Here is a 20,205-nt window from a genome sequence, read left to right on the forward strand (position 1 = left end):
TCTCTTGTAGTCAAAACATTATCAGTGGAGAAAAGGGTCCTTTTACTAAAGACCGTCCTGTTAGTGACAAACGCTTATGCCCCAGTCCACAGATTCTTGTAAAGGAGGGATGCTCTGTCTCCTGCCAGCCCCAGATGTGTAAGGGAGCGCTTTGCATCTGTTGACCTATCCCTCATTTGGACGATGGGAATTTCTCAGGTTATGAACAGTTTTCAGCCATGGGGCTGCACCTGAATGCAAGGGGTTTGGGGTAAATTGGCCTCAAAAGTGGACCAAGAAAAGGGGTGAGAGAGGGATGGATTGGGAGCTTAGGAGTAACAGATGCACCCTGTATGTATATATTGGGTGGATAAATAGCAAGGTCCATTGTGTAATAGCACAGGGAACTATATTCAATATCCTGTGAAAAACCAGAATGGAAAAGAATATGAAAAAGAATGTATATATACATATAAAAAAGGAATAGAATCAGACTATTAAAAAAAACAACAACAGTGGCTTGGAACCACATTGCACATTGCTGCCTGCCTTGGGCTTCCTGGATGAAGAGGAGAAGCAGGGCTCCTCACTGCTAACCTGGGGGTTATCCGTCTGGGACCACCCATGTTCTCTTTCTGGAGGCAGCCTGAGACCCATCCTTCTTCCCCTGCCCCTCTGGTGCTCTCCAGTCATTCAGCGACTGTGTTTGTGACTGGGCTCTTCCAGGGAGTGGGCTAAGGGCACTCAGAGTCAGCGTTACACCCACTCTCGCCTCACTCGGAGATTTGTTCTAGGTGTTGGGGGGCAGCCTCCAGTCTGGTCCGCTAAACTCTCGAGTTTGGTCTTCCCTGGAGTTGTCGGTCCTCCATTCCTAGAGTGGGTCCTTGGGTCCCCGTGGTCTAACCAGGGTTAGAACCCAGGGCAGATTGGAGTCAAGATCGTCCCGCCTCAGCCGTCGGGATGCCTTGGAAGAATCATCAGAAAAGGCAGTGCAGAATCCACACCATCCCACCTTAAAGACAACTTGTAGTTTTTGCACCGACTATTCCAAGTTTCACAGCACATGAGAGAAAAGTCAGAAGCAGCTACTCTGCTGTCTCCTGAGATAGCTCAGCTGCAGGGTCCAGAGGCTCCAGCCCAGCGGGTGGGAAGGAAGACCCCAAAGGAGCAGGAAGGGCCACAAGGAATAAGACCCCAGGTGCAGCAGGTGAGGCCCCAGAGGGATCACACAAAGTTCTGCTTTCACTGGCTGTCCTTTACCCCTTCAGCCCGCTGCCCTTCTTAGCTCTGCACACCTGGCCAGACAAGTCACCTGGGGACAGGAACTACAAATGGTGTGTAAATATAGACCCGTGTTTAAATATCTCTTATGCTTAAAGGGACCAGGCCAGAATTCTCTTCCACGAATTAGTAAGATTAAATTCTGCCCCTTCAAATGTCCAATGTACTTAATAAGAAAAAAAATCTCTATAAATGTAACAAAAAGATTTGAATTAAAATATCTCAGGAGTGCCAAGTCTTTAAAATATTTCCCAGGATGCAGGTAAAATTGTTCCGGTACAGTGAATTAGGGAGTGTGGGTTTCTTTTACAACCGAATGCCATGATAATGGCCTAGTCATACCCACTGGGGATATAAATAGTGTGAGCTGGGCCACACTGATTCCCCCTGGCTGTTGTTTCTCCATCAGGACCGTCTTTGGACAACCCTGAATTGGGAAGAATGGCTGTTGGGCGTCCCAGTCCAGGAGCCAGGCTGGAAGGGGCAGACTGAAGGCAGTTATTAAAGTGAGACAGGTGTAGGAGATTGAATCACTTGATTTTCAAAGGAAACCGAAATAGAGCCTTGGCTGTGGGTTTTTTGGCTGGATACTCTGGTTTTCCTCTGCCAACCCCTTCTGCCAACTTCTTGATGCTTTTTGGGCCATAGTTCTTTCTTTTCCTGCATATCACTCAGAATTACTCAGCAAGGAACAGACAGAAAATAGATGATTACATGAGAGTCTGCACACTGATTGGGGGCTGCCAAATCCCTTTTCCCTGCTTGGCAGTGGGAACCTGGTGGCAAGGCCCACCCCCCAGCTGAGAAACTGGAGAGACTGAACAGCTGAAAAGAGAAACACGCAGGAGCTGACAGCTGGGTGACCTGCATCTCATCATTCATTCACTCATTCATTCATTCAACCACCTAACAGATACTTACCAAGTGCCTGCCACATGCACTCAGTCTTTAAGTGCTGTAGATACAGCAGCGAATAATTAGACACAAGTAAGGCTTGCAGGTTAGCAGTAAAGACAGACAGTAAATAAAATAACCAAATTATATGGCATGTTAGGTAATAAATGCCATAGGAAAAAAAACAAATGGGATAGAGAATGCCAAGTGAAATTTTAAATAGGGTGATGGGGAGGTCTTGCTGAGAAGGTGACATTTAAAGGGCTCTGTGGTGAAGCTTACCAGTTGACAAGGCCAATTCCTGCAACAAATCTGCCAACCTGGTTTTGGCCTCATACTTAAGTGTTTACACACAGCTCGGTCACAAATGTTCAGTGCAGAACATTGGATGGTCTTCCAGTTTTAGCAGAAACAGAACATAGGAACTCATAGAAAATGCGGGACTTGGAAGACCGCTTTTTAAAAGGCCCTAACTAGAATTAATATTCTATGCGAGAGAAAAGACTGCATCCAGAGAACAAGAATAAGAAAAACAGTTAAAAATGAAACGGCTGAGAACAAGGAAAAATTCTTATTTTATGAAATAAGGAAAAAAATCACAGTTGGAAAAAAAAATTCAGTGAAAGTATTTTTAGAACTCTCAATAAACTCAGCAAGTACTGGGCATTCACAAAGCAAAAATAATTCTAGAAGGAAAAAAAGGAACACTCAGGCAGTATTGAAGAGCTATTGAAAGTTAAAAACATTATCAGAAATGAAAAATTTGATTGGGAAATAAGGAGATAAAAATGAGTAAGTCCTTCAAAACAAAAAAGTAGAAAATAGAAGAGAAAATATAGCGGAAATTAGAGGACAAGTCTAGGAAAGCCAGTATCCGATTGCTAGGAGTTCCAGAAAGGACACAAAGAAAATGGAGGGAAGGAAAGCACCCATAGAATAGCTCAATAATAGTTCCAAAGGCCCTTCAAACCTCCAAGTAGCCCCTAAAATGTACGAAAAGAGACCCTTCCAAGACACAACACCATGATATTTCAAAGGGAAGATTTTGCAAGTTTCCAGAATGTTAAACAAGGAAACCAAACAGGTTAACCACAAAAGATCAAGAATCAGGATGGCTTCAGACTTCTTAACAGCCGCACTGGAGTAAAAGACCATAAGCAGTGTCTGTAGACTTCCAGAAGGAGACGACTTCCAACTAGAAGCTCCATCCAGGTGAACTATTAGTGAAAGTGTTAGCTGCCATCGTCTCCGACTCTTTGCGACCCCTTGGACTGTAGCCCACCAGACTCCTCTGTCCATGGGATTCTCCAGGCAAGAACACTGGAATGAATTGCCTTTTCCTTCTCCAGTGGATCTTCCTGATCCAGGGATTGAACCGGGGTCATATTGGAGCTTCCCTGGTAGCTCAGACGGTAAAGCATCTGCCTGCAATGTGGGAGACCTGGGTTTGATCCCTGAGTCAGGAATATCCCCTGGAGAAAGAAATGGCAACCCACTCCAGAACTCTTTCCTGGAAAATCCCACAGACAGAGGAACCTGGTAGGCTACAGTCCATGGGGTCACAAAAGAGTCGGACACGACTGAGCAACTTCACTTTCCTTTTTTCCTCCTACATTATAGGCAGATTCTTTATCATCGGAGCCACCAGGGAATTTCAATCAAGAACACTTTCAGACAAGCAAGGTTTCAAAAAGTTTACTTCCCATCTCTCTTTCTTAAGACCAAAGAAGGATATATGGTCCTCCAAAATGAAAAAGATAGCTTATGGTGAACGATGTCAAGTTCGTGATCTCCAAAGAAGCTTTAGCTTCAGGACCAGAAACCAGGCTTGATCACTCAAGAGCTTTTGTGTAGCGGAGTTTTATTAAAGTGAAAAAGGGACAGAGAAAGCTTCTGACATAGACATCAGAAGGCGGATGGAGAGTGCCCCCCACTGCTTAGTCTTAGAAAGGGAGTTATGTACTTTTTCAGTTGGTTATTACAGTAAATCAAAAAAAAGTCTTAAGGTCGTAAGGGTCTTACCAGACCCACTCCCATAATATATATTTGAAGATGACAGGATTAGTCAGAAGCTTCTCAAGGAGAAACTTGTCCTCTAGCAGAATACATTGTTGTCATGTAATCATTGGTACAGGCTTTAAGAGAAAACATACCCTTGAACAAGATGAGTTGTTTTGTTGTGCAGTCATCACCTCTGGGCTTAAAGGAAAAAGGTTTGTCCTTTCCTCCTGCTTGAGAATTCCAGACCCCCATCTCCTCCTCCAGAGCCCCAGCCCCCTTTCTCCTCCTTGGGGACCCCGGACTTATCAAGCTACCTGGGAATTGTCTCTCTCACTATGAAAAATAGAAAGATACAATTCAGTCATTTCCCTTCATATTCATTCTCCCCTTCTTTAATTTTTTTTAGCATTTATTTATTCAGAACAACTTTTTCATTGAAGTTTAATTGATTTACAGCTTTGTGTTAGTTTCAAGTGTACGGCAAAGTGATTCATTCATATACATACATATGTGTATTCTTTTTCAGATTCTTTTCTGTTCTAGGTTATTCTAAGATGTAGCATTCAGTTTCTTCTGCTCTACAGTAGTTCCTTGTTGTTTTTTATGCATAGTAGAGTGTATCTGTTAATCTTAAACTCCTAACTTTGTTGGAGTGTAGACCTCCCTGAGTTTTAGCTGGGCGAGGGGCTTCCCAGCAGGGACACCATTGCCTCATGTCACTCACAGCTAAGTGGGGCCGGAGACTAAGTTCTGGGTAATGGGATGTGAGAAAAGTGCTGCGAGCATCCCGGGTTGATCCTGACTTCACAGGGCAAGGCCACCTGCCTGCCTCTGAACTGTTAGGAGGGAAAATAAGCTTCTGTCGGAACATGGTATTTTGTTAGAGCAGTTTAGCTGTGATAGATATCTGTGGGGTGCAGGAAACAGGAGATCCAGCTCTGGGTGGAGAGCAGTGGAATCCCAGGATGACAGTGAAGGGAGATCCCAGGAGGAGAGCTGTGTTCGGACTTGGATGGCATCCGGTCCGGACTGGAGCACCGAAAGTCCATGTGTTGAGAGCTTCTGCTGTTGTCTTTTTTTTTTTTTTTAACTTGAGGACAGAGTGCTTAAATGAGCCTGAGTACATGCTTATCTGAAATTTGTCTTGTGCTGACATTTCTGTTCTCCAGGCCACACCCTTGGCTGGTGGAGGAGGTGTGGGCTTGGGCCTGCTCCTGGAAGCTGGAGGTGACCTGTGGATGCAGAAGATGCAGAACCACCCATTTACATGACAGATTTCTGGGAGATGCCTGGTACCTGTACATAATCCCCAACCACGGGGTGCCTCGGGTTTCCAAGGACTCATTTGGGACCACGCCTCTGGCAAGCTCCCAGGAAACAGAAGCCAGTTTATGACTCAGAGCCTCTGTTCAGCTTATCTTCTCCTGGGGCCCTTCACCTGATGTCCTTCCTTACCCATCTAGGTTGGTGTTTGTTAACTTTTCAACACTTAAATGTGTTGCTGAGGGATATTCTGCAAAGTACAACCATAACACATCGGAATTGCTCTCAGAGAAGCAGCAGTGAGCAGTAGCTTGAAGTGAGATCTTAGTTCCCTGCCCAGGAATTGAACCTAGGTAACCTAGATGACCTGATCTGACTCTTGAGAAACCTATATGCAGGTCAGGATGCAACAGTTAGAACTGGACATGGAACAACAGGCTGGTTCCAAATAGGAAAAGGAGTACGTCAAGGCTGTATATTGTCACTCTGCTTATTTAACTTAAATGCAGAGTACATCATGAGAAATGCTGGGCTGGAAGAAGCACAAGCTGGAATCAAGATTGCTGGGAGAAATATCAATAACCTCAGATATACAGATGACACCACCCTTATGGCAGAAAGTGAAGAGGAACTAAAAAGCCTCTTGATGAAGGTGAAAGAGGAGAGTGAAAAAGTTGGCTTAAAACTCAACATTCAGAAAACGAAGATCATGGCATCTGGTCCCATCACTTCATGGGAAATAGATGGGAAAACAGTGGAAACAGTGTCAGACTTTATTTTTCTGGGCTCCAAAATCACTGCAGATGGTGACTGCAGCCATGAAATTAAAAGATGCTTACTCCTTGGAAGGAAAGTTATGACCAACCTAGACAGCATATTCAAAAGCAGGGACATTACTTTGCCAACAAAGGTCCGTCTAGTCAAGGCTATGGTTTTTCCAGTGGTCATGTATGGATATGAGATTTGGACTGTGAAGAAAGCTGAGCCCTGAAGAATTGATGCTTTTGAACTGTGGTGTTGGAGAAGACTCTTGGGAGTCCCTTGGACTGCAAGGAGATCCAACCAGTCCATTCTGAAGGAGATCAGCCCTGGGATTTCTTTGGAAGGAATGATGCTGAAGCTGAAACTCCAGTACTTTGGCCACCTCATGTGAAGAGTTGACTCATTGGAAAAGACTCTGATGCTGGGAGGGATTGGGGGCAGGAGAAGAAGGGGATGGCAGAGGATGAGATGGCTGGATGGCATCACTGACTTGATGGACTTGAGTCTGAGTGAACTCTGGGAGTTGGTGATGGACAGGGAGGCCTGGCGTGCTGTGATTCATGGGGTCACAAAGACTCGGACACAACTGAGTGACTGAACTGACTGAACATATGCAAATTATGAAATTTACAAAATCACACCAACAGTGTATACTCAGTGAAAGACAATAGCATGTGCTTTTATTTATAATGGCAGGGGGGACGGATGTGAAAAAAAAAAAAACAAAAACCTGAAATTGGTTTATTTTGCATTGATGACACTCCTTAAAGTCTTGAGAACGACGAATTGGGCAAAAATCAGTGTATGATCCATGAGTACTTCTTTAATAGAGAAGAAATTAGCCATTCATACTTGTGTCTACAGAAAGAAATTAACAGTCTTGCAATTCTAGAATCCTTCACAATAAGGAATTCTTAAGTTCTCATAGAGTGAGGGGGGAGAAGGGGAGAGAGAAAATCATCCAGAACAGTGTTTCCCAAATTTGGCTGTTTCACAGACATTTTTTGTGGGAGGGGGATGCAGGTTTTCTGCATAACATTTAAATGTTTGTGTGTTCCTTCTGTGTGTCATCTAAACAATGTATGCTTGTCCAGGATTCCCTGGACACCGTCTGACCTAACAGCATTGCCGTATGACCACCGCACCTACACCTCTGATCCCTGTAGCACAAAGTGAAGACCAACCGTGCTTAACTTTTCACGTGGTTTCTCTCGGACTGAGAGACAGAACAGACAGAACCGTCGAACATTTCCTGTGAGATCTGTGAGTTGTCAGGGTTCGGGGCAGTGGTTCACAGCAGTGAGTTTCAAAGCAGGAAGGGATGGGGTGGGGTGGAGATGGTGGCCTGGGAAGACACCTTTTGAAAAAGCACATTCAAAATGCCTGTTGATTTCATAATACAAATTCTAGGAAGTCAAACTCAACAAATCAAAATGCCTGTTGAATTCATAATACAAATTCTAGGAAGTCAGACTCAACAAAATAATTTCCAGGCAGTAGCAGAAAACCAACTCTAGCTTCGTGCTTGGGGCCTGAGATACACTTGGTTGAGAAACACAGGCTTTAGAGGTAGAGGCAGCCCAGCTCAGAAGAGACCGTTGGTAAGAACATGTGCCAAAGAGAAGGACCATCTTTTGGGTCAGTGAGTGAATCCTAAGCATATCTTGTCATGGTCCCTGGGAACCCAAAGGGCCAATCCACAAGAAACCCAAGACATCCATCAGACCTGTTATTTTGGGCAAGTTGGTCCATTTTTAATACTAAGTCAAAAGAAGCCGTTGACTTCCCTTCCCCGTTTATTGAGGTTAAAATACTTCAGTATTTTAAGTAAACAGTTGCTGTGACTGGGTACAGTCACCCCAGGTCCATCCTCCAGGAACTGCTGTCATTATCTGCAATGCCATCCTGTCCCCAAGGCGGGATATCAGCCTGGGTCTGCTCTGCTAGGGAAAAAAAAAATAATATTAATACAAAGAATTGGATCTTCTTAGAGCAGGTCCCGTCATTTCTCTTTCATTATCAGAACACTGACTCTTGCCATTTAAACACAATCGGTTACAGATGGTCTTGAAATGCAAGTTGCCATTGGAATACTAAGAGCATAATATGCTGAAGGACAATGCAGCTAAAGAGATCCTGCGAATATGGGGGACTCGAACACCCACCCCAACCTAGAGGTCACTGCTGCTGCTGCTAAGTCGCTTCAGTCGTGTCCTGCTCTGTGTGACTCCATAGACGGCAGCCCACCAGGCTCCCCCGTCCCTGGGATTCTCCAGGCAAGAACACTGGAGTGGGTTGCCATTTCCTTCTCCAATGCATGAAAGTGAAAAGTGAAAGTGAAGTTGTTCAGTCGTGTCCGACTCTTAGCGACCCCATGGACTGCAGCCTGCCAGGCTCCTCCATCCATGGGATTTTCCAGGCAAGAGTACGGGAGTGGGGTGCCATTGCACTGGGGGGATGGTATTTCCCACTTCCCCCAGAAAGGCACAAGTTTTCTTTCATTCTTAATCTAAGCCTGAATTGTTAAAAAAGTATATCGAATAGGAAACATCTGGCACCGTGTGGTGTGAGGCCAGAAAGCTAACCCAGACAGACACGGTCTGTTTACTTGCTGGGATAAAGTTGTAGAACTGTAATTCAAGATTTGTAAAACTGTTTGCTTTGAAAGGGATCGCGTGTGCTTTTCAGGCCCTGTGTTTTCACTCCTGTGGCTTTTCTGAGTGATCCCTGCAAACTCGGTGTACTCATTGCTCAGGGGTTAATTATTAATTAGTGGGCAATAAATACCCTTCAAAGAACATTTTAATTGGAACACCCTAAGTTTCTCCTTTGGCTTAAAAAAAACAGTCTTTCCACAGATGAGTCAGTGGAATTGGCCTGGTTCAAAGCCGTCTTGCTCCAATAAGAGCTGCAGGGAGGGGAACCCATTCCTTTCTGAAGGATATGTGACCCTGTGGTTTTCCATTCGAAGATCTCCTTTAGGTTACAACTTTAGAAAACTTTGACTTGTTATTTGGGAAGCCAATTGAATTGGCTTCTCAGGGTGAACATAGGTACAGCAAAAATTACCTTGGTTTCACGTTGCATTTAGGAGATTTCAGGCTGCTTCCCATGGCCTGTGAGCTCTGGCGGCTCGCTGCCCACATCTGCTACTATTAATACCTTCCCTTCTCACTGCCCTTCACTCAGTCTGCTCTTGCTTGCTTTCGGTTCCGTGAATATTCCACCCTTGTTGTCACCTCAGGACCTTTCTTCTTTCTATTCCTTCTGCCTGAAAGCTCTTCTGCTTCATCATCATATGGTTGTCTCCTTGTCAATCAGATCTTGGCTCAGCCAGCCCCTCTGAAAAAGGCCTTTCCTCACCACGTTAGCTCCGTTTGCTCCCTCCCCCTCTGCCATGCTCTATCAGATTACTCACTTGTTTCAGGCATTATTTAACTTGTGTTGGATCAGTCTGTCTCTCTAGAATATAAGTTCCATATTATCTTTTTGTTCATATCTATATTTCCAACGTCTCATACAGTGTCTGGCCCATAGTAAGTGCTAAATAAATATTTGTTAAATGAAGGTTGAGTGAAAAGCTTTCCTCCCATTGATGCACTTAATCCGTTTGTAAAAGGGAAACTCATACACGACATCACAGTTCCCCAGATCACCGTTTGCATATCTTGGGTGCCTTGCTCGATTGTAATAAAACACGGCAGTAGAGTCCCACCATCTGTCCGTGTTCCTGGCCCAGAGTCCCACCTGTCACTCACCTGTAATTATTGCAGAGCTCCAATTTGCTTTAGCCGTGTCAACAGTTCCCCTCTCTCGTGCATATTTACTAGATCTGTGCATCCACCTATGCACTCTTGACCGATGAAGACCCGAGGTACCTAAGGAAGCAAACAAGCCAGGACATTGAGGGAGCGTCGTTAGGTTAGACGCTTTTATCGTTCTCTGAACATTCCGCATGGTCTGAAGCTTTTCAAATCACTTTACAACGTCCTCATGTATACTCTTTCAAGTCAGAACTTTATGAGACGCATAATGTAATTCATTCAAGAGTGCTTTTAAACCAAGATGCTTTTCAAATGGAATGTTCTGTGTGTGTGAGATTTTCTAACTTGTCAAAATGATTTAAAAATTTCACTCTGCAGGAACACCTTTCCAGGAACAGGTTTTGGTTGGCTGCAGCCAGACCACCCTGACTGAATTCTGGTTTCTCTGCAGCTGGGACCACACGTGAGCCCTTAAACTGAACCACAGCAACCAGGAAGGAGTTTGTTTTTCAGTGCAGCTGGACAAGTATTTCCATCAGTTCTGTCCCTGATTTTTAGACTCAGTTTATGAGAGTTGTCTCTCTCTTGTGAGCCCTGTCCTCAGCTAGGGAAGAGATGATGGTGTCAGAATCGCCTTCTTTGAAATGCCTGGCCCATCATAGGATGAAGTACCACAGCTCTGGGAGCAAAGACATGCATCTGCTTTGGTTTCGCAGCTGGCATGGGTGGGTCTTCCAGGGCCAGTCAGACTGACAGTCAACTCTTTGCGCTGAGCACATTCATCGAGTCAAGCTCAGGCTCCCTCCCTGCTGCTAGGTAAGGTGCATTCCAGGATTCCAGAGGGCTCTTGGAGGAGAAATTCCTTTCACTGTGGCTCAGACAAGTTCCAGGCCAAGGGTGTTGCAGAAAGGCTGACTGACAGTGAAGAAGCAAGCCCAGAACAGGCTCCCTGAGGGGTCAGGAACTAGCGGGTCCTCTCTCAGAACACTAGGAACAGACTAGAAGGGGCAGGAGAGGTTAAGAATATTTTCAGAGCTTTTGCTTTTCCTCTGAAGCCACAGTTACTCAGATGCATTTCTTTATTGAGGTATAGTTGATATCCAATATAAGTTTCAGGTGTACAATATGGTTAGTCACAATTTTTATAGATTATATTCCATTTATAGTTATTATAAAATATACTATATTTTATATAGTAGGCTATACTTATAGCCTATACTATATAGAAATAGGCTATACTCTCCACAGAGAAGGCAATGGCACCCCACTCCAGTACTCTTGCCTGGAAAATCCCAAGGATGGAGGAGGCTGGTAGGCTGTGGTCCATGGGGTCGCTAAGAGTCGGACACGACTGAGCAACTTCACTTCCACTTTTCACTATCATGCATTGGAGAAGGAAATGGCAACCCACTCCAGTGTTCTTGCCTGGAGAATCCCAGGGACGGTGGAGCCTGATGGGCTGCTGTCATGGGGTCGCACAGAGTCAGACACGACTGAAGTGACTTAGCAGCATACTCTCCATATTGTAGCATATATCCCTGTAGTTTACTTTTACATAATAGTTTCAACCTCTTAATCTCCTACCCATGCATTGCCTCTCCTCTCTCCTCACTAGTAACCACTAGTTTGTTCTCTGTAAGTTTGTTTCTTTTTTGTTATATTCACTAGTTTGTGGTGGTTTTATTAGATTCCACATATAAGTGATATCATGCAGTGCTTGTCTTTCTCTGACTTGTTTCACTCAGCAGAACCCACAGTCCATCCACATTGTTGCAAATGGCAAACTTTCATTCTTTGTCATGACTGAGTAGTATTCCACTGTGTATACACACACCCTGTCCTCTTTATCCATTCATCTGTTCATGGACACACTTAGGTGACTTCTGTATCTTGGAAATTGTAAATAATGCTGCTATGAACATTGGGGTGCATGTTCAGATGAATTTTTTTTTTTAAAGGAAGAGAGTTGAGAAAAAGGGCTGAAGTATTTCAGATAAGTCCTACCATATTTCCATTAAGAAGGGGATCTGGGCGGAAGTGGGCTTTACAAACTAAGGCCCCCAGTTGAAAGAATCCTGCACTACATTGCCTTGGCTACGTCCTGTGTCCCGAGTGGGAGGAGCACACAGGATGGTGTTCCAGTGAGGAAGCCTGGTGGTGCCCTCCTCAGCCACACATGGGGCTACCCGCCCCCCCGCCCTGCATGCCGTGTGGGAGCTTTGCATGTGGAAGTGACATCAAGGCTGCTTTTTTTTTTTTTTTTTAATCTTAACTAGCTGAAAGAATTTGCAGAAAGATGAGTTCAGAAACCTAAAGTTTCCCCCCTGGATCCTGGCCATTATTTTAGAGAAAATAAAGCACCTCTCAGATTGTTGGGGGCCATTTGGCTTCTGTCTCCCCAGAACAGTTGGCTGTGGTCAGTTGCAGTGGTAAAGAATGCTAATGGAATTCTAAATAATTATAACACAGGGCTCCTTCTGTGGAAAGCATTGCCTAAAGAAGTAAAACTCATCTGAGCTTCAAATAAGGAAGCTTTCATTCTTTTAGGTTTTTTTTTTCTTTTTGATGTGAACCATCTTTAAAGTCTTTTTTGAATTTGTCACAATATCGCTTCTGTTTTGTGTTTTGGTTTTTTGGACAGGAGGCACGTGGGATCCAGGCATCAAACCCACACCCCCTGCATTGAAAGGAAAGTCCCAACCATTGGACTGCCAGGGAAGCCCCATGGAAGGGATGTGTTCATTCTTGAACTTGTTACTTTCAAAAAGAACTGATTGTCACTCCTCCTGTTGCTTGCCCCATCTCCACCTTAGACCAGAGGGTGTGGTTAGTTGGCGAGAAGCCCCTGAGGAGGAAGGAGTCCTCCCCCTTTGACAGCAGTTCTCAGATCTGAACCATGCGATCAGAACCTTGGTGGGCTTGTTAAAACATAGATTTCTTACTCCTCCCCACCCAACATTTATGATACAGGAGATCTGGGCAGGGGCTCAAGAATGTGCATTCTGACAAATTCCCAGGTGACTCTAAAGGAGCATATTTGCAAACCACGGGTTGGCGCTGAGAGCAGTCCTTCCTCCCGGGGTAACTAACTGAGGCTTTGGAAACCCACAGCTCTATGGCAGCCCCCAGCCCCCGAAAGGCAGGCCCTGAAACACAATCAGATCAGATCATCCGGGCTGTCCCCAGGGCGGAGTTCTGTGCATGCCTTCTGGCACACAAGCTGCTTGTGAGAGCTGAGAGCTGGAAGGCCCCATTGCCCTAACACCCCCTCCTCTGGGCTAGGAAACAGTGAAGACCACGGTAAAGTCCATCAAAGGTCCAACAAAGGTCCGTCTAGTCAAGGCTATGCTTTTTCCAGTAGTCATGTACAGACGTGAGAGTTGGACTCTAAAGAAAGCTGAGCGCCAAAGAATTGATGCTTTTGAACTGTGGTGTTGGAGAGACTCTTGAGAGTCCCTTGGACTGCAAGGAGATCCAACCAGTCCATCCTAAAGGAAATCAGTCCTGAATATTCATTGGAAGGAGAAGCTGAAACTCCAATACTTTGGCCACCTGATGTGAAGAACTGATTCATTTGAAAAGACCCTGATGCTGGGAAAGATTGAAGGCGGGAGGAGAAGGGGACAGCAGAGGATGGGATGGTTGGATGGCATCACTGACTCAATGGACATGAGTTTGGGTAAACTCTGGGAGTTGGTGATGGACAGGGAGGCCTGGCGTGCTGCAGTTCATAGGGTCACAAAGAGTCCGACACGACAGAGTGACTGAACTGAACTGAAAGCCCATCCGTTTTCAGCTCTCTCAGAGGAAGCTGAACTTGCAGGCCCCACCGGACGGTGAGGGAGGCTGTGGTGGCCAAACAGGAAGCTGCTGATGCAGCTGAGAAGGAAGAGGAGGCTGGGGCTCTGTGCCTCCCCTCCCGGCCCACCCCCTTCTTCGGAGGAACTTGAGTCTGTTACATTAAAGAAGTAGGGAACTGCCACCAGAAAACCCAGCTTGGGAGTTCTGCGGCCCTCCTTCTCCAGGAGCTTTCTCCAGCCCCCACCTCAGCTGGGGTGGCATCTTCTGTTTTCTGTACTAAGTCGCTTCAGTCATGTCTAACTCTGTGCAACCCCGTGGACTGTAGCCTGCCAGGCTCCTCTGTCCATGGGATTCTCCAGGCAAGAATACTGGAGTGGGTTGCCATTTCCTTCTCTAGGGGACCTTCCTGACTCAGGGCTCGAACCCGCGTCTCTTGTCTCCTGCACTGGCAGGCGCGTTCTTGACCAGCGGTGCCACCTGTGTGGCTCCGAGGCTGCTACTCAGCTGATCGCCAGGCCTCTGCAGCACCTCCTTGGCTGCTCCCTGGTACGGTTCCTTTCTCACCAGAGCTGCTGCCATAACCTCCAGAGGTCCCCAGCTTTGGTCCTCATCCTGGCCTTCCTGCAGCCTCTTTCCCCACAGCCACTGGAGTGACCCTTTCAAAATCAAGCGGCATCTCATCTCCCGTCACATGCCCGGTCTGTGTGCCATGTGATGGCATGAACAGCCGATCTATTCCTCATGATCTCAGACCACACCCGCTCCTAACTCACAATGCTCCACCCACACAGGCCTTCTCGCCAGGCAAGCTTCTACCCCCAGGATCTTAGCACTTGCTGTTCCCACTGCCTGGAATGTCCTACGCCTACACTCCTGCATGCTTGCTCCCTCAGTCCCTTTAGATATCTGCAAAACCTGCCGGCTCCATTTAAAACTGTACCTTGCTGCCTACTGCTTACCTCCCTTTCCTACCTGGCTTCTCCATATCACACATCACTTACCACCTTCTAACACACTACTTTATTTATGGCATTGACTAGAATGTAAGTTCCACAAAGGCAGGAATTTTCATTTGCTCTGTTCACGGCAGTATTTCCAGTGTTCAGAAAAGTGCCTAGGACAGCAGGTGCTTAAAAATATTTGTTGTATTCAGCAAAATTATCCTTCAAAAGCAAAGGGGAAAAAGACATCTGCACACAAAAATGAAGCAAATTTGTTGCCCAAAGCTCCTCCTTGTGAGGAATGTTCAAAGGCATCCTTCAGAGAGAAGGAGAATGACAGAGGTCAGGAAAACTTGGATTTACATAAAGAACTTTCGGGAAGAATAAGTGAAAGCACTGATCTAGGAGCTGTGGCTAAAGCAAAACCAAAACCCGTGTCTCCAGTTTGGTGGCCTGATTGAAGTCCTGTGTTTCCGCAATCAGTCAAGTCCCACTGGGCTGCTGCTGTTTGCACAGCAGCACAGGCGTAGCAAGAGAGTGACAGCTCTCAAGGTTTCCAGTCTCTGAATAGAAAACCTGCTGCGCTAGGGATGATGAAGTTATACATCCTTAAAGGATTTGTTCTCCCCTTGGAGGAATGCATTCAGGACTCAAGAACCTGTGAAAAGTATCTTGAAAAATTCAAAACCAAACTTTGAAAGATCACTAGAAGAAAGTGTTAGCTTTACAGTGAATTGGGGTGGGGGGGTGTTGTTGAATGGTTGTGTGAAGAGGTTTGTTTTTCCTGCTAGAGTGATGGGTGCTGTAGTTGAAAGATGTGGGTCCCAAACTTTGTTGCAAATTGGAATTACTTTTTTCGTTTTTTGATGGGAGATACATTCTATTTTGACTTCCACATTTTTTGAGGTGTAACTGACAAATCTGTGTGTGTTTAAGGTGTACAATGTCAGGGTTTGATACACAGATACCCTGTGAAATGATTACTGCAGTCAAGTGAATTTACATATCCATTACCTCACAGCTACTATTTGCATGTGTGTGTGGTGAGAACACTTAAGATGTAATCATAGCAAATTGCAAGCCTACATTTCACCCCCAGCACTTACTCCTCTTACAGCTCCATGTTTGTATTCGTGTCCTGGGGATCTTTAAAACTACTGATGCCTGTCTGCCCCCTCTCCTTGGGATTTAATTGGCATGGGGTCTGACTGAGACATTGGGAGGTGTTTTTTTTTTAAGTTCCCCAGGTAATTCTGGCTTCCCTTGTAGCACACACGGTTGGTAAAGAATCAGCCTGCAATGCAGGAGGCCTGGGTTTGAGTCCTGAGTTGGGAAGATCCCCTGGAGAAGGGAATGGCAACCCACTCCAGTCTTCTGGCCTGGAGAATCCCATGGACAGAGGAGCCTGGCAGGCTACAGTCCATAGAGGTCGCAAGGGTCAGACACGACTTAGAGACTAAACCGCCACCACAGGTGATTCTAACGTACAGCACCACCTGTAAACTGCCCTCCCCGAGGGATCCCTCACATCAGGGGCCACAGCTGTACCCACACTGCCCTTTGCTGCTTAGGACCCAAGCAGCCTGAATAGCTGGTGGTCCAGCCAAGCAACAAGAGGCCCTCTCGCCATTGTGTTCTCTACTCCAGGACCTTCCTAAGACCAAGGGTCCTCAGCTCCCAGTGGGGGTCCCTGGAAGCAGTAGGGTTTTGCCTCCCTCTGCACCAGAATGCTGACTTCTGATTGGAGCGGTGGGGAGAAATGGCCTCCCAGGCTTCCCCTTGAGAAGCCAGGAAAAAACACCATCAAATCCAAACTAAACCTCAACTAGGACAAGTGCATCTGCAAACACTGTACCCTAGAATGTGTGTCCTGAAAGGGAGCTGGTGGGACATGACTCGGCACCATGCTCCGACCCTGGCACCTGCGCTGATCTGGCAGCCTGGCTGGTTGGCCATCGCACCGGAAGCCCTGGGCGCTAAGGAAGAGGAAGTCATTTCACACAGAGGAGAGAGGGTGTCAGGGGCCCCCGCTGTCTACTCAAAGCAAAAGGGACCATAGAGGTCTCCTCCAGCCTGGTGTTGCAGCCAAGGAGTACCCTGAGGGTCACAGGTGGGGTGACTTGCCAGGATCACACAGCAAGCCACTGTGAGAGCCTGTCCAGAACGCTGGCCTCTGAACTCCCTAACTTGACAGGCCTGAAACTATCCCCTCATTTAGGTCAAGGAGCCACAATGAGTGATTACTTTTTTTTTTTTTTCCAGTGGGAGGAATGAGATAAGATATGGAAGGAGGAGAAAATTTAAGGTTAAAGAGAGCCCAGAGGAAAAGACTGAGAGAGCAAATGCCACTGGGCCCTGTGAACCCAGAGGAAAGAGTGCTCTGGGTTCTTGCTCAACGGCAGACACAGAGGGCTCACCCGTGGCCCCTCCACCCCCCCTTCCACCGCCCAGCCCTGCAAGATCAGGCTGTCAGTGCTGAAAACAAAGACTGCAGAGCGCTTCTCGGCGGCGGCGATTCCGGGACACAGCTGCCCGCCGGCCCGCCCGCCTTGACGCCCAACACGGGTCAGCTGCGCACCCCTGTCCCGTGGGCCGAGGTCCGCTGCCTATTCAAGGAAGCAGCTCTTGTCTGGGCGCCCTCCCCCGCATCCTCTCAGAGCGACGAAGCCCTAGCGGTGTCCCCGAGGAAGGCACGGGCCACCCCAGTCACAGACAAAGGCATCCGGGAGCCTTCCCTCTCCCCTCCCCCCCAGCCTTTGGGCAGGAGACCCCAGGCTCACCGTTCTGGCTCCGGTGAGCTGCTGCAAGTAATCTTGAATCTCACTGGTGTTACCGGCGGCTGTAATATCGACAAATTCCAAAAGCCCTTGTTTGAAGGGCAGTTGGCTGAGAAGCTCCCGAGTCTTTCTGCAGTAGGGGCAGGTGGGCTTGATGAACACGACCACCTTCCCAGGCTGGATCTTGCTGTTGACGAACGCTTGAGCCATGCTGCCTCCCTCCGGGGGGGTACACCTCCACTGTAGGTAGAGCTTGGGAGTAAAAGCCGCGGCTGACCGACCAGCTGGCTCTCATTTAAAGGAACCTCCCTGGAGGAGGAGTTTGCCCCCGCGGCGTGCTCGATTTTTAAAGGGCCAGCTCTGAAAGTCATTTCAGTTTGGAGCGATGCACTGGCTAGAGCTTTGGAGCATGAACAGCTACATCCTGGGGTGTCATTGTCCAGGCCTTTCAGGGGCACCCGCTCTGGAGAAGAAAACAGAGCCAGCTCACTCTCTGGAGAAACTTGAAGGGTGCAGACCAGCTCCAGGGAGGGAGCCCCAGCAGGCAGGCAGGCACCTCTTAGAGTCAGTTCTTACTGTCTCTCAGGCCTTCCCCTGTGGCTCGGCCGGTAAAGAATCTGCTTGCAATGTGGGTAGACCTGGGTTTGATCCCTGGGTTGGGAAGATCCCTTGGAGAAGAGAAAAGCGAAGGGAAAGCCTACCCACTCTAGTATTCTGGCCTGGAGAATTCCATGGACTGTATACTCCTTGGGGTCACAAAGAGTTGGACAGGACTGAGCCACTTTAATTTCACTTATTGTCTCTCAGAGACATGGTTTCTAAAAACACAGAATCATTCAAGAAGCAGAATACACTGAAATCTATTTAGAAGTGAAATTCAGATTGTGACGTTGCGTCTCATCTTGCCTGCCCTGTTTGTTGTCACTGTTTAATGAAATTGCTCCCCCACCTTCAAACATCTGGAGATTGCACAGAAGAATCTGGCCCTGCGGCCTCTCCCTGAAAAGTCAGGTCACCTTCATGAGAGGCAGCAGCTGGGGCTGAGGTGTGGTTGTCCTTTGGAGGGAGCAGAAGCTGGCTCCCGGCTGGCTCACGCCTTCCAGATACCCGCTCTTCATCCATAAGCTTTTGAGTTTGTGACCCTCGAACAGCAGTTTAGCATGGAGGCAAATTCTAGCACAAACCCTAATTTCAAACTGCAGATCCAGTGAGGGTCTTTTTCTCTGTTTGATCCCTTTGTTGTCACTGTTTGTGAGTCTGAATGGTGTTCAGTTCAGTCGCTCAGTTGTGTCCGACTCTTTGTGACCCCATGGACTGCAGCATGCCAGGCCTCCCTGTCCATCACCAACTTTACTCAAACTCATGTCCGTTGAGTAGGTGATGCCATCCAACCATCTCATCCTCTGTCCACCCCTTCTCCTCCTGCCTTCAGTCTTTCCCAGCATCAGGGTCTTTTCCCATGAGTTAGCTCTTTGCATTAAGTGGCCAAAGTATTGGAGTTTCAGCTTCAGCATCAGTCCTTCCAATGAATATTCAGGACCGATTTCCTTCAGGATGGACTGGTTGGATCTCATTGCAGTCCAAGGGACTCTCAAGAGTCTTCTCCAACACCACAGTTCAAAAGCATCAATTCTTTGGTGCTCAGCCTTCTTCACAGTCCAACTCTCACATCCATACTGGAAAAACCATAGCCTTGACTAGATGGACCTTTGCTGGCAAAGTAACATCTCTGCTTTTTAATATGCTCTCTAGGTTGGTTATAGCTTTTCTTCCAAGGAGCAAGCATCTTTTAATTTCATGGCTGCAGTCACCACCATCTGCAGTGATTTTGGAGCCCCCCAAAATAAAGTCTCTCACTGTTTCCATTGTTTCCCCATCAATTTGCCATGAAGTGATGGGACCAGATGCCAGCTGTTGTCACTGTTTGCGAGTCTGAGTGGTGTAATATCTCACTTACTTCACATTCACCCGAGCGTTATGACACATTGTAGACCTGCTGCTGTGTCCTGTGGGCCCACGCTCCCTTTGTTCTAGGGCCAGTTCTGACCTCTCTGTGTGGTAAGTTAAATAAACAAAACAGGGACAAGCACCTCCTCTAAAAGTGGACTCTCCTTTTCCCCCAGGAAGTTTTACACTGAAACTCGGGCCGTGGGCCGGAGCTGTACACTCAGTGATTGTCACGTCAGAGTCCCAAGCATAGCGTGACTGAGAGAAGGAAAGAAAACTGACTCTTGGAAGCAGCTGTCATTATTCCTAAAATTAAGTGGCCAAACAGAAACCCGGACTCTGAGTCACAGAGAGGGACTCTAAGTGATGTCTCTGTCCCTGAAAAGAATGTGCTACGGGCATGAGGGCTGAGGCGACTGGTTCTTGTCAGGCTTGGGATTTCCCAGCCCACAGCTTCGTTCTTTCTGGAATAAGCTCCCAGCAGAGTCCTTGTCATCTGTCTCCATCCCCTTCTTTGCGCTTGGACTCCTGCACCCAGGCGCCTCGCTGAAGCCCAGGGTCTCCTCAGGGCTCACCCGCCCGAGGGTCCTCCGCTTGCCTAGCACCCGGTGTGTTTCCCTCAGGCCCACCCTCCTCTCAGCGTCTGGGGTCACCTCTCCCTGCTCTGCTGGCTTCTTCTCCTCAGCGTGTGACTCAGGGCAAGTCTCTCCCTTGTTTCAAACCACCACCTTCTGTCTCCTTAAATCTTCCTGCCCTCTTCCCTACTTGCTTTTATGTTTGCCATCTGGACTTCAG

General features: G+C 47.1%; 1 protein-coding gene across 2 annotated transcripts; it reads right to left on the reverse strand.

Annotated features, from left to right (window-relative positions):
* Window positions 1-7,909: 7,909 nt before the first annotated feature.
* Window positions 7,910-17,762, reverse strand: GLRX (glutaredoxin). Of its 2 annotated transcripts, none has more exons than XM_055565153.1 (3): window positions 17,467-17,762; window positions 9,939-10,058; window positions 7,910-8,123 (listed from the first exon to the last, which is right to left on the reverse strand). In XM_055565153.1, the coding sequence occupies exons 1-2, from the start codon at window positions 17,671-17,673 to the stop codon at window positions 9,945-9,947; spliced, it is 321 nt and encodes a 106-aa protein (XP_055421128.1). In that variant the 5' UTR covers window positions 17,674-17,762; the 3' UTR covers window positions 7,910-8,123; window positions 9,939-9,944. The 2 variants fall into 2 exon arrangements, with proteins under 2 accessions (XP_055421128.1, XP_055421118.1); XM_055565143.1 differs by having other exon boundaries at window positions 7,910-8,120; window positions 17,467-17,761.
* Between the last annotated feature and the right edge of the window lie 2,443 nt (window positions 17,763-20,205).

This window comes from Bubalus kerabau, chromosome 1 (genome assembly GCF_029407905.1).
Source record: "Bubalus kerabau isolate K-KA32 ecotype Philippines breed swamp buffalo chromosome 1, PCC_UOA_SB_1v2, whole genome shotgun sequence".
Lineage (NCBI taxonomy): Eukaryota > Metazoa > Chordata > Mammalia > Artiodactyla > Bovidae > Bubalus > Bubalus kerabau.

Excerpts from the sequence above, each read along its gene's own strand:
- GLRX (XM_055565153.1), bottom strand. The coding sequence starts at position 17,673 with ATGGCTCAAGCGTTCGTCAACAGCAAGATCCAGCCTGGGAAGGTGGTC. Across the intron at positions 10,059-17,466 it reads AGCTCACCGGAGCCAGAACG|GTACCTCGGGTCTTCATCGG; the intron begins GTGAGCCTGGGG and ends TTGCTTCCTTAG.